At 50.8% G+C, this 14,420-nt stretch overlaps 1 protein-coding gene across 1 annotated transcript; it reads left to right on the forward strand.

The window, feature by feature from the left end:
- The first annotated feature begins 2,141 nt into the window (after positions 1–2,141).
- ALDH1B1 (aldehyde dehydrogenase 1 family member B1) lies at positions 2,142–6,832 on the forward strand. Its single transcript, XM_059073260.2, has 2 exons — positions 2,142–2,224; positions 4,218–6,832. The coding sequence occupies exon 2, from the start codon at positions 4,228–4,230 to the stop codon at positions 5,779–5,781; it is 1,554 nt and encodes a 517-aa protein (XP_058929243.1). The 5' UTR covers positions 2,142–2,224; positions 4,218–4,227; the 3' UTR covers positions 5,782–6,832.
- Positions 6,833–14,420: the final 7,588 nt, after the last annotated feature.

Consider the following 14,420-nt stretch of genomic DNA (forward strand, 5'->3'; position numbering starts at 1 on the left):
GGATTTTGCCAAGTGGTTTTATATCCCTCCTTGTACTCCTCCAGTGATGGGGGGCTCACTGCCTTTCAAGGCAGCCCCTCCCACCCATCCTTAGCCAGCTCTGCTTTGTCATGAAGTTCTTCCTCTGACCCCATTAACTTCCCCTCATGGGTCTGGCTCTGTCTTCTAGGGCCCCACAGACTACGTCTGTTTTTGCCCTTTGGAGATTTGGAGGGTGAAATCCTGTCCCTTGAGCCCTGAGGGGTGGATACTCCCAGTTCCTTCAGCTGCTCCTCACAGGACACAGCCTCTCCCAAGGGGTCACTTCTTGTTTGCTGCTGGCCTCTCACACCTGCCACAGCTTTCCAAGTGGTCTGACCATATGAAGACTGACTGATACTTGCTTTGTCATAGACTCACTGCCTCTAACAATGAGGCCTGTTAATAGTTGACCAAATAATCCTTAAGTTAATCTACCAAGGAGTGCCATGCCAAGTGCCCAAGGGGTGTTGGCTGGCCATGTGCTGTGTGGGAGGCAGAAGGGGTTTTGCAAGGGGTCACATGGTTGCTGGGAAAACATGAACATAGATGTGGCAAGACACAAGATGTAGTGCTTTTAGTGAAGAACTAAATTTTGCCTCAAGGACTGTGAACACCCTAAGTACGTCATGGTAACAAAAGATTGCATAGAGATGTAGCTTAAGGAAAGAATCATGTGAAATTAGTCAGGTTCAAACAGGAAACTGTGAATACTCTAAATATGTGGAGAGGTAGAGAGTTAATACAGACATTGGGTGCTGACAGAATTGCTGGAAGGGCCAGAGGGAGGGAGAATCAGGGAGGACTCGGCCTTCAGGACTGATGCCCAGAATGAGATGGATGTGGCCCACCAGCGTTTCTACTATCTGAGGCCTCCTCTGGAGCTGTTTAGCTCAAGACACACCCCTGCAGCCATGATTCAAAGAGCAGGTAGGGAACAGGTAGCTGGAGTCAAGGAGCTGCAGTCACAGTGGCCACCCCACACCCAGGAAGCTGGAGAAGGATGCAGAAAATCCTCATGTTTCTACCGTCATGCTAGTGATGACCCAAGGGGACAGGACAATACCCTCCACCTTCCACATGTGACAGGGGTACTGCTAATCGGCACCACTGAGTTCACATCCAGAACTCTAGCTGCAAACAAGGCTGGGAAACAGCTTGTAGCTTCCCAACGTCTCCGACCAGAAGGAGGGTGCAGTGTTAAGTGAAGTGACTGAGAGATGCAGTTTCTGGATTTAGCTTCCTTTATGGCAACAACAAGATGGAGACAATCTAAATGTCCATCAACAATCCACCCTACCATGGAATTCTACACCACTCCGGAGAGGATGATGTTGTCTTTTAATTAATTAGTGACATGAGAAAAGGTTCATAATAAATTGCTGTTAAAAAAAAAGGTAGCAAAATAGAGGTCACCATATGATTTCATTTTTATTAATAGAATTTTTGAAAAATGCAGAGGAAAAGATACCAGCAAGATGAATGGCAACTTTGGGGTGAAAGGATTGAAAGTAACATGTTTTCTTCTTTTATCCTTTTCTGTGTTTTCCAAGCTTTCTACATTGCACATATACTCCTTATGTCCTTTAAAAAAAAAATGCAGCTTTTAAAAACATAAATATAAAATCAACTGGGAAAAAGAGCAGAGAGAGTGGAAGACAGTCAAATCAGTGAAACAAGGAAAAAACAGGGAGAGGGGAGGCCCAGAAGGGGTTAGGGAGAAGTTCAAATGATGGTAACCTAACAAGGCTCAGCGTGTTGCGAGAGAGAAAGGAAAAATACAATTGGGGGTCCAGTCTCCGATTGCTGTGTGACCTGAGAACTCCTACCCATTCGTAGTCTTTGTTTCTGCTCCCAACGAGGGCCTTAGGACTCCAGCCCTGAGCCGCGATGCAAGAGGAGAGCGCTGGCGTGTTGCGGGATACCCCCCGGGGTAGGGGGCGCTGGGACGTGGGAAAGGTGGGGCGCTCCCCGCCCCCAGTCCCATCACCCCAGTCCCAGCAGCCCCACACGCCTGTGCCCGGAGGGAGGAGCTTCCTTGGCCGCGGGGCGGGAAGTCGGCAGCGCCCCACAGGCGGAGCCTCCTTAGTGGCTGAGCCCCGCCACTGCGCGGAGGCGGGGCCTGCGGCGAGCGCCCAGCCAGAGGCCAGGCTAGACCTGTGAGAAGCCCAACCTGCATCCGAGCGCGAGCGCCGGCCTGCTGCAGGTAACTGGCGCTCTTCCCCCTCGGCCCCCCGGACAGGCCGCAGCTCCCCTTCCTGCAGTGGAGGCTTCCTCTCTGGGTCTCCGCTTCCCCGCGTGGGGGCCGGCCTTTCTGCCCCGGAGGCGTGCACTGTAGGAACCTCTTCACGCTTCCCACCCCACCTTCCGCACCAGGGTCCCGGGGTGGCGCCTTATTGTCCCGTGGACTCACACCCTTGAAACCTTCCTGGTTAGCTCGGCCTCATCGCTCCCGCCCACCGGGCCTACTGGGCCCCTGACTGGTGGCCGAGAGGCCAGGACACGCACTCCCTCCCCGCAGAAAGGGTGAGGTGGGAGCCACCTGGTCCTCGATGACCCAGAAGGTCCGGTCCTTGGCACATTGGGCGCTAATAGTGGGAACTGTAAGAAATTGAGGCTCCTATTCTTAATTGCTGTGTGTCCTCAGTGAGTCCCAGAACCTCTCTGATCCCCAGCTTTCTTCCACAATGAGGGTCATCAGGGCTGCTGGAAGCCTCGGTGAGTTAACTACTGAGAAGGTGGCCTAGAAACTGCAAAGCATGGTGTACTGTGAGCAGTCCTCTTCCCATATGCAGGTGGAGGCCCAGTGCACACCCCACGTAGGCCCCTAGAGTAGAAACAGCCTTGACTGGGCATGAAAGCAGGCTTGCCAGCCTTGGTCTGTGACCACCCCTCCTGCCTGTTGAGCCCTTGCACCACCACCCCATGGATTAGTGACCCCGCATCCCCCTTATCCTGACCTCCCCTGGGACCCCTCCTTCCTCAGATCCAGGCCTGTTGGACCCAAGGCTGCTTCTGTCCCAGCATGGGGCAGAGTCCTGAGCAGAGTGGACCTGTGTGCACCCCTGACAGTTCTGCTGGCTCAGCTTCTTCCCAAGGGATGGCTTCCTGGGCAGCCTGGCATGGGGCCAGGGACCTGGCTTGGGGCCTTGTTTTCCTAGATGAGTTCTCTGCTCCTCACCCCAGTGGCAGAGGGTGTGTATGCTGGGGTAGGGCAGGTGCAATTCCTTTTGGGGGCTGGTGGGGTAAGGCTCAAGAGAGACAGCAGAGGTGGAGGGATTGATGTCCTAGCTGGAGAGTAACTGCTTTAATGAATCTAGGAAATTTATATACCATTTAACTTACATTGAATAAATGATATAGACTGTTTAAATGTTATAGTTGTTTTAATGAAGTCTACACAGTTTTCAGAGTTGTAGGCCAGAGTAAACAGAGCCTTTTTTCCAGCTGCTGGACTCACTGCACTCCTGGGAAAGCTGAAGCCGGTCCCCGGGGGACTGGGCTGGGCCGGGCTGGTTTCTGAGGGTGCTGCCAGCTCTGATGACCTGGGTGGGTGTGCCAGGCTTTTCATACGTAAGACCCCATTTAGCATTCAACAACTCTGGCTCTGAGTCCCTTGGGTTTTTACTCTACCCGTAGGTCAGTTAAACAGCCTTAGTAAACAGCCTTTGTGGATATTTTGATGTTTCCTCTGTCTGTCATTTAATAACTACCCACTGAGCAGCTACTCTGTAGCCAGCGTAATTCTAGGTATCAGGGACATAGCAATGAATGACACAGGAAAAAAGTCCCTGCCCTCATGGAGCCCATTTTGTTGGGGAGAGGCAGACAATAAACATATAAGCATGTACATATACTATTTGGTATGTCAGATGGTGGAAGATAGAGCACAGTATGGGGGAGAGAGAGTCCTGGGGCTGAGGAAAGTTGCAGTTTTATAAAGAGTGGTCAGGGAAAGCCTTATTAAGAAGGTGACATTTTAGCGAAGACCCAGAAGAGGTGAAGGAGTGAGCAAGAGGCTAGATCGGACATGACAGAATTGAACCAGAGAGTTCTTCAAGGCTGCTGTAGCCCTTATGATCCATGCTTTCAGAGGTGACACCCCTTTATGCTAGAATCTTGGAACATCTGAGCTGATGGGCCTTTGGGGGACCCCTGCTTCCCTCTCCGTGTTCACCCTGGCTCCTGTCCCTCTCCAGAGTACTCAGCATGCTGCGCTTCCTGGTGCCCCGGCTCTTTTGCCTGCGCCCTCTGGCCACCCAGTACTCCTCAGCAGCAGCCCTCCCCAGCCCCATCCTGAACCCAGACATCCGCTACAACCAGCTGTTCATCAACAATGAGTGGCAAGACGCGGTCAGCAAGAAGACCTTCCCGACAGTCAACCCTGCCACGGGGGAGGTCATCGACCATGTGGCTGAAGGGGACCGGGCTGACGTGGATCGGGCGGTGAAAGCAGCCCGGGAGGCCTTCCAACTGGGGTCTTCATGGCGCCGGATGGATGCCTCAGAGCGGGGCCGGCTGCTGAACCTCCTGGCTGACCTAGTGGAGCGGGATCGTGTCTACTTGGCCTCACTGGAGACCCTGGACAATGGGAAGCCTTTCCAGGAGTCTTACGTCTTGGACCTGGATGAGGTCATCAAGGTATACCGGTACTTTGCTGGCTGGGCTGACAAGTGGCATGGCAAGACCATCCCCATGGATGGCGAGCATTTCTGCTTCACCCGGCACGAGCCTGTTGGCGTCTGTGGCCAGATAATCCCGTGGAACTTCCCCTTGGTCATGCAGGGCTGGAAGCTGGCCCCGGCACTTGCCACGGGCAACACTGTGGTCATGAAGGTGGCAGAGCAGACCCCCCTTTCTGCCCTGTACTTGGCCTCCCTCGTCAAAGAGGCGGGCTTTCCCCCTGGGGTGGTAAACATCATCACAGGCTATGGCCCGACAGCAGGAGCGGCCATTGCCCATCACATGGATATCGACAAAGTTGCCTTCACTGGCTCCACCGAGGTGGGCCGCCTGATCCAGAAGGCGGCCGGCGATTCCAACCTCAAGAGAGTCACCCTGGAGCTGGGTGGGAAGAGCCCGAGCATTGTGTTGGCCGATGCCGACATGGACCACGCCGTGGAGCAGTGCCATGAAGCCCTGTTCTTCAACATGGGCCAGTGCTGCTGTGCCGGTTCCCGGACCTTCGTTGAAGAATCCATCTACGATGAGTTTCTCGAGAGAACTGTGGAAAAAGCTAAGCAGAGGAAAGTTGGGAACCCCTTTGAGCTGGACACCCAGCAGGGGCCCCAGGTGGACAAGGAACAGTTTGAACGAATCCTGGGCTACATCCAGCTTGGCCAGAAGGAGGGGGCAAAACTTCTCTGCGGTGGGGAGCGTTTTGGAGAGCGAGGCTTCTTCATCAAGCCCACGGTCTTTGGTGGTGTGCAGGATGACATGAGGATTGCCAAGGAGGAGATCTTCGGGCCTGTGCAGCCTCTGTTCAAGTTCAGGAAGATGGAGGAGGTGATTGAAAGGGCCAACAACACCAGGTATGGCTTGGCTGCTGCTGTGTTCACCCAGGACCTGGACAAAGCCATGTACTTCACACAGGCACTCCAAGCTGGCACGGTGTGGGTAAACACCTACAACATTGTCACCTGCCACACGCCCTTCGGAGGCTTTAAGGAATCTGGCAATGGGAGGGAGCTGGGGGAGGATGGGCTTAAGGCCTACACAGAGGTGAAGACAGTCACCATCAAGGTTCCTCAGAAGAACTCGTAAGAACGGCTGCCAGGGAGCGCCAGCTCTAGTCCAAGGATGCCACAGCCACCTACCAGTGGTTGCCAAACAGGTTTTTAGCCATGGACCCCCTTTATTTGTTCCAGATGAACACTTAGAGGGAACCTCAACAAATAAAGCAATTAAAATGAGAGCTGCTCTAGTTAAAGCAGGGATGGGGGCTGGGCTCAGAGCCCTGTACACCTGTACTCCAGCACCCTTGGTGGCCCTGTGTTACTTCCATGAAACCTTAGGAGTCTCTGAAAGACAAATTAAGAATCACTGATCCAGACCATGGCTCTCAGTTCTTCTTACTGATCCAAGGACTTCCCGGTGGATTAACTGACGTCTTAGTGGGTAGACTCATCTCAGACATGGGATTGGAAGGCATTAGGAGCTTTAAACTAGACCCCATAATCTTGGCCCCGTTCTTCCGTGACGTACCCTAAAAATCAAGGCTGCTTTTCTTTTTCTAAGTGCCAGCTGCTGGCTGGTTTGCTTGCTTGCATAGCTTTATTTTGCTACTGATTGTCCTTAATTTGAGGGAAGGGGTAGACAGAAAATGCATTTATATAATCATTCACGTAAAATAAGCTCAAACAGCCCTAATGTCCATCAACTCATGAGTGGATAAACAAAATGTTTCTATGGAATATTTCTTATACTGTTCAGCCTTAAAAAGGAAAGAAGTACTGACACATGCTACAACGTGGGTGAACCTTGAAACCATTATGCTAAGTGAAAGAAACCAGACGTCCAAGGCCACATATTGTATGATTCCATTTATATGAAATATCCAGAATAAGCAAGTCCATAGAGACAGAAAGTATATTAGTGGTTGCCAGGGGCTGGGGGAGGAGGGAATGGGGAATAGCTGCTAATGGCTATAGGATTTCTTCTGGGGAGGTTTTGAAATGTTCTGGAATTAGTGTTGATGGTTGCACAACTTTGTGAATATACCAAAATGCACTGAATTACATACTTTAAAGGGGTGAATTTTATGATATGTGAATTAATTTCAGTTAAAAATTAAAATAAACTCACATTCTGTTTGCAGATCAATTTTGTATCAATATTCTTTTGCTGCTGAACATTTTACAGAGTCTTGGGGATGGAAGGGACCCTGGTAGTCAGAAGTCCCCTCCATAATATTTCTAGTTTTGATTTTGTTTTCTCTCACCTGAGTGACAAAGTGCAACTTTAAGACCCACAGAGAAAAGTGCTGGGTCCTGCCTAGAGCCAGTTTATTTCAGCTCTCATTTCAAGGCTTCCGCTGGCATTGTCGCTCCAACCCTCACCAATACACACCAGCCCTTAAGCCAAGCTCAGCATCAGGGCTATCCTGACATGCTAGGGTGTGGGGAATTTCAAACCTGAGAGTTCAGTTTGTTTGTTGTTAGTCTCACAACTCCATTCCCCAGCTGATGGGAGTGAGACCAAGTCAGCCAGACCCTGATTCAGAAACAGATGCTGATCTTCTCTCTCCTTGTCTTCCATCTTTCTAGACCATGCTGCTCATGACTCACCATACTTTTAGGTCCACTCAGCCTTGTGAATGCATCCCCCCCGCCCCGTCATCTCTTTAACACCCCTTATCTCACCTAGGCACTGAAACAATTTTGTTCAGTATCTTACCTTGGAGTTGGCCTGAAACTGCTTCCTGAGGACTCAGGGTCTGTATGGTCCCTTCATCTCTCCTTCCTAGGATCTCCTTTCTACACCATTTGTCTAAGGCTGAGGTGACCCTGACTGCCCCCCAAAGTGCACATTTTACCTATTTTTCTTGGAGGCCATTGGCACTTTCCACCATGGTGAAAGTTTCTCGCGAAGTAGGGAAATGAGTGAGTGGGTGGATGGGTCAGTGGGGCCTCTAATGATTAACATGCAACATCTCAATGTTCTAACAAATTCATTCCTCATTTGCTTCTCAATACTTCTAAACCGGACTTCCCTGGTGGCGCAGTGGTAAAGAATCCACCTGCCAATGCAGGGGACACGGGTTCAAGACCTGGTCCGGGAAGATCCCACATGCCGCAGAGCAACAAAGCCCATGTGCCACAACTACTGAGCCTGCGCTCTAGAGTCCACGAGCCACAACTACTGAGCCCATGTGCCGCAACTACTGAAGTCCGCGTGCCTAGAGCCCGTGCTCCACAAGAGAAGCCACCACAATGAGAAGCCCGCGCACCACAACAAAGAGTAGCTCCCGCTCGCCGCAACTAGAGAAAGCCCGTGTGCAGAAACGAAGACCCAACACAGGCAAAAGTAAATAAGTAAAAAATAAGTAAATTTTTAAAAAAAATTGCTAAACCAAAGAGGACTTTTGTAGAGGGTGTCCCAGTATGGGGTGGGACTGGAAAAGGATAATCTTCTAGGTCCCTCATTTCAGTCCCTAAAATTCTGAGACTGAGGAGTCAAATAGGTCAGATTCCCAACCAGCTCAGCCCCTCAAATCCCTCTGTTCTCATCACCATTGCTCTGAATGCGGGGAAGTGTGAGCAGGGAGGCTGAACCGGGCATCATTACTGAGCGTGGACACTGCCTGCATGATGACTTCACTTGGTCATAGACGCTGCAATTCTGGGGCATCCACCCATTCGACAAACTTATACCAAGCACTTAGTTTGTCAGTCTCTATGCCTTACATGCCTTTGAAGTCTCACAATAATCCTATCAAGTAGGCAGTGGGGTTACCCTTTTTTCAGAGGAGGAAAGAGAAGCTGAGAGGTTTTGTTTGCAGCTCATTTGGAGTAATTTTCCCATGTGCCTACACTATGGGCCAGGAGGAAGGTGTGCTACTGTGATTTATAATGAGACGTATATATTCGGTCTTTGTGCATTTCTGGCACAGCTCTTAAAACCCTTGGAATTTCCTAAGTGATGAGAGTGATAAAGGTGTTTTCTGTTATGTTAATGAAGTGACTTTTGGGCCTTGTCGGTCAGAAGCACAGGTAACAACCTGGACTTGTGACTGGCATCTGAAGCGGGTAGGGGTGGGTGGGTGGGGTGGGGGTGGGGGACGGACGAAGACAGTCTAGTAGGACTGACCCCTAAATGGGATTTGACACTATCTCTGGGTAGATAATGTCAGAATTGAGTTGAATTCTACTACCTGCTTGTGTCTGAGAATTGCTTGTTGGTATGGGGGACCCCCCGCCCCTTCTGAGCAACACACACTTTGGAATTGGGTCCAGGAGACAGGGGAGGGGGAGGCAAACTAAGAGCACGTATAATCAAACCCCGAAGCCTGGAGAGCCCACAGCAATGCCAAACCATCCCAAACACCCAACCTCTGCTGGAGCCGTCAGGCTGCTGCTCCATCACCCAGATGCCAGACCACTTAAGAACTTGAGTTTGGGTTGGCTGTATTCTGGGTGTGAGGCTGCCCTCTGGTGGCCACTTTGTTAATTAACTTGAAGGCTAACGGGCTGGCTCTAGGCAAGTTGTAGGGAAACAGAATTGAATGAGGCCGTCCCTGTCCTGCAGGGGCTCATGGTCTGGCAGGGGGATAATTACAGACCAAGGTGAAAAGTGCTGTGATAAGTGGAAGTACAGAGACTGTAAGCTCACAGAAAGAAATAATATTAAGCACCCACAATGTTTGTAAGGCACCTACAATAATGTTTGTTACATCATTTAATGCTTCTGATTACCCTCAAGGCACTTATTATTATCATTCCATGCTTGATAAATAAACATGGAAGCTCAGCCATGTTCAGCTAGTAAGTGGAGCCAGGACTCAAATTCAGGTCTTCTGATTCTGTCTTCTGCACCCAGCTCAGCCCAAGGGAAAGGCCCCATGGCAGGAGCATGGGATTCTGCAGCATGAAAAGGAGGTAATCTGGCACAGGGATGCAGGAAGGGTATTCCTGGGAGAGGAAAGGGCATGGAGTCTGTGAGAAAGCACGGAGGGTGCAAGGAATGGTGTGAGGAAGGGAGAGACCTGGGAGGAGGCAGGGACTGGATGGGGAAGGGCCTTTACCCCTGTGAGGAAGCCCGCATGTTGTCCAGCCACGAGGGTTTCAAAGGAAAGTGATTGGGTCATATTTTAGTTCTAAAGCTGGCTCTGCTTCAATGTGCAGGATAGGTTGAGGGGTCAGCTTGGAGTGGGAGCTCACTTGGGACACTGCTGCCTATGCCAGGGATGCTGACCTGAACCAGGTGTGAGGATGGGTGGGAGATCCTGGGAGCCGAGAGGTGGGCTTTGGGGTGTGGTGACAGACTGCTTGCAAGAGGAGAGTGAAAGTTAGGGTGACCCTGAATTCCTTGCTGGGATAACAAAGTGGATGGTGGTGCCCCCACTGGGAAAGGGAGCCCAGCTGGAGGAGCAGGTTTGGGGACAAGGTAGTGAGTTTATTTATTTATTTGTTTGTTTATTCAGCACACTTTATTGAGTGCTGGCTACGTGCTGGGAAGTATTGTTGGTGCTGACGATACAGCAGGGAACTAAAGTCCTGCGCATCCTCCCCATCAGGGGGAGGCTGACCATAAGCAAAATAAATGAAATATTTAGTCTGTCAGATGGTTAAGGTTATTAGGGAGAAAGGTCCTGCTGAGAAGGGGAATAGGGAATATGGATGGGGTGGGATAGGAACTGTTATCTTCAATAAGTGATAGACCATCTGAAGAGGTCCATCACTTAACAAAGTTCTCACTGAAGAGATGACAAAGGACTGAAAGAGGTGTGGAAATGGCAGGTGCAAAGATCTGGAGGCTGAAGCACACCTGAGGTGTCCAGGGAGCACACGGAGGCCAGGGAGCTGGATGGAGCAAGCAGTGGGGAGAGACAAGGACAGAGAAAAGGCAGGGCTGGGGGAGGGGCAGATGGTGAGAGCTTTGAAGGTCAGTGTGCCCACTGGGGCCTTTACTCTGAACGATGAAGGAACCAGAAGGGGAACAGGGCTGTAACGTGATCTGACATGTTTTAAAAGGATCACTGGGTCTGCTGTGTTGACAGCAGATTGCAGGGAGGGCAAGGATAGCTTGATCTTTTTTTTTTTTTTTTTTTTTTGCGGTACGTGGGCCTCTCACTGTCGTGGCCTCTCCCATTGCGGAGCACAGGCTCTGGACGCGCAGGCTCAGCGGCCATGGGTCACGGGCCCAGCCGCTCCGCGGCATGTGGGATATTCCCGACTGGGGCACGAATCCGTGTCCCCTGCATCGGCAGGCGGACTCTCAACAACCGCGCCACCAAGGAAGCCCAGATAGCTTGATCTTTTTTTTTTTTTTTTTTTTTTTTTTTGCAGTACGCGGGCCTCTCACTGCTGTGGCCTCTCCCGTTGCGGAGCACAGGCTCCGGATGCACAGGCCCAGAAGCCACGGCGTACAGGCCCAGCCGCCCCGCGGCACGTGGGATCTTCCCAGACCAGGGCACGAACCCGTGTCCCCTGCATCGGCAGGCGGACTCTCAACCACTGCGCCACCAGGGAAGCCCGATAGCTTGATCTTGATGATGCTGACATCAAAGGGTGGGTGGAGGATGAGAATTCTGTGAAAGGCATTAAGGAAAAGCAGGAGGAAGACCTGGGAGAGAGGAGGCAAGAAGCCAAGGAAGGCAGGAACGGGAGGGAGCCATGGGTGGGATCAAGTGTTTCCAAGAGATCAAGTAAGAGGAGACTGAAGCCATGGGGGTCCCTGGAGACCTTGGTAAGGGCAGGTTATGTGAATGGGTGGAGGCAGAAGCCAGACTACTGTGTGTTGAGAGCACCACTTAATCCCCACAAGCCCCAGTAATCTATACATTAATCCTAGAATTGGAAGACCTTGGAAGGAAAGCAGGAAGGCACATTGTGAGGGTCTTTGAGAGCCCCTAGCCTCCCCATTCACTTAACCAGAGTGGATGGAGTGACCCTCCAAGGCTAAGGAACTCAGTGGGGTCAGAGCGTGGCCTGGATTACAGGTCTCTTGCCCCCAACCAAATGCTCTTCCCACATGTATCAGGGTAACATTAGCTACCACAACAAATAAACCCCCAAGTTTTCAGGGTTCAACACAACAGTGCTTTATTTCTTGCTTATTAGATAATAATCGAATGCAGGTGTGGTTAATCATCATTGGTCCTCCATGTGGAGATTCAGAAACACAGGTTCCTTCCATCTTGTGGCTCCACTGACTTGACCATTTTTATGTTATATATTTCTTTGAGACGCTAGTGAAAGCTAATTTTTTTCACCATCCACACAAAATCTGGCACACTTTCAAGGGGCTCATAGACCCCATGAAGCCATCTATAGAATTCCTATGAGTCCACAGGCCCAGGTGAAAACCTGCTGCATGGGGCCTTGGAGACCTCATGTTGGGGAAGAAAGTACAGAAAAGGCACAGCTACTTCTTAAGGCCCTGGCATTGGTGTGACATGCACTGCTTCCATGCCCAGCTGTTGTCAAAATCCATCTGATCCAACTGAGGTGCAGAGGGAAGTGGGAAACGTAGTTATGGGGACACTTCCATGTTGTGCTCAATTTTTGGAGGACAGCTTGTTCTGGCACACAGAAGCACCTCTTTGCAGTTGTGCACAATGGTTAGAGTGTGTCTTACAGAGATGCTTTTAAAGCTTAATCCTTTTGTGGGCTGTTCAGTCCTACCTTCCAGCCTTACTCATGCTGTTTCTTTGTCCTTCCTTCTTTCCTCTCCAAATTCAGCCCATTGTCTTGGAGCCTTGCTGAGGACCTACCTCCTCCAGGGTGCTTTCTCTGACCATCTCAATCAAGTCATCTCTGGCCCCTTTGAGCTCATAGCACCCACCCTTCCTTTAGTCTTGCCTTGTGGCAGCTCTTGTTCGTTATCACGGGTCTGATTTTCTGCCCCACTAGGCTGTGTTTCCCGCGGACCCCCAGCATGTCTGATCTGACTCCCTGTGTCTTTGCCACTCAGCTCACAGCCCTCAGTATCCCCTAGAGAGTGGACAGCGCATGTCCATTCATGCATGGGATCCTCAGGGCAGCAGGACAGGGCGGCGATACTGACCTCCCTGGACTGATGAGGAAACGAAGGCTCCTAGAGTAGAGGCAAGTGCCTCAGACCCACAGACCATGGCAGGGTTTGACCTTGGTTCTGGGTCTTTCAACTCAAATCTAATGCCCACTGTACCCCAGGGATGACTGCAGCACCTTCAGTAGCAGAGACAGGTCGAGCTCTCTGCACCAGGGCCGCTACTCTGGGGGCTGTGAGCAACAGTAGATCCCTCAGCACCGAGCAGTGCCTGGCGCCCAGTAGGTGCTCTGTAGATGTGTGTGGTGGGTGGATTCACCAATGAAGATGAGAAAAGCTCCTGCTCCCTGCCTCCCATCCACTAGCATTAATGATTTTTACTCTTCCCTTGACATCCAACCACTCCCTGGGGGAGATTTAGGATAACAAAGAGACAGCCATAGTGAAAGGAGACACAGGTGCAGTCAATGCTGAACTCAGAGGCAGTCATGACTGTAAAAAAGTTCATGCTCCAGGAGAGAGGTGTCGGCTTGAGCTGAGCGTGGGCAAGTGTATCCACTGCTGCCCTGGATGATGGCTTCCCCACACTCTGAATTCATTATTCAGCTGCAGACACCAGGGCACTTTAGTTTCCCTTAATTAATGAAAATATCACATAATAATCATTCTCTGATTTAATGTTCAGGAGGCTCTGGCGAAGGCTGGGGATGAGGAAATTTATTATAGGAGACTGTTCACTGTCAACTGGTTTGCTCGTTCTTATTAATTTTTCCTGCATCATCCGTTTCTGGGGGAGAGGAGAGGGCAATGTTTTTTAAAGACGTGGGATTAATTTCACCCTAAAACTTGAAGAAAAAAAATCCATTTTGACTAAAAACTACCCTTTCTTGTTTAAGGTGGAAAGTGGATACCTTTGGGATTGAACACTAGCTTTTGGATTATCTTCCTCAAGCCTAGTTATAACCCAGTTGACAACAGAAGACTGAGATTCAGGCCCACCTCTTATAGCATCAAGTCCAACCTCTTCTGATGGCAGTTAGGGGTGTGGCCAAAAACTACCCCGCTACCTGCCACTAGAGCTCTCAGCCACAACTGGTCACTACTCCCCAGGCACTAACTACACCGCACTTCTCCACCCCTGCTCCTTTTACGTGCTACTTCCCTAGCCTGGACTCTCCCACATCACTTCAAACCCCAGCTCAGATGGCTCTCCTCTTCCAGGAAGTCTTCCTCGATCTCCCCCTACTCTGATCACAAAGCAGACACCTTGTGCTGTGTGGCAGGATGGCAACCTTGTCCCACTCATCCCCACTCAAGTCTCACCTGAGTGCAGGGCCCAGGTCCCACATACCTTCATATTGCCAGTGTCTGCACCCTCTGGCCTCTGGAGAATGCTATTCTGTGTGCATGTTTGGGTAACAGAGGGCAGATCTAAGTGAATGAATTAAATAGAATGCTTATACAGTGGGAGACACCAGTTCAGAGGGAGGTAGAAGGATCAGGCTGGCAGCAGATGATTAGTTAGGGCTGGTTAAAAATTGCAAGCAAGGTGACCAGGTACGACTGTAACCACAGCTCACGCGTGAGAGGTAAGGACAATTCGGATGACAGTAGTTGATGTGGGCAAGCAAAAGAAGGGCAAGATGCATAAGGGATGATGGAGAAGTATCAGTGGGACCTGGACCCACCTACAGCAGCGTTCCAAGGATAGA

This window comes from Kogia breviceps, chromosome 8 (assembly GCF_026419965.1).
Source record: "Kogia breviceps isolate mKogBre1 chromosome 8, mKogBre1 haplotype 1, whole genome shotgun sequence".
Lineage (NCBI taxonomy): Eukaryota > Metazoa > Chordata > Mammalia > Artiodactyla > Physeteridae > Kogia > Kogia breviceps.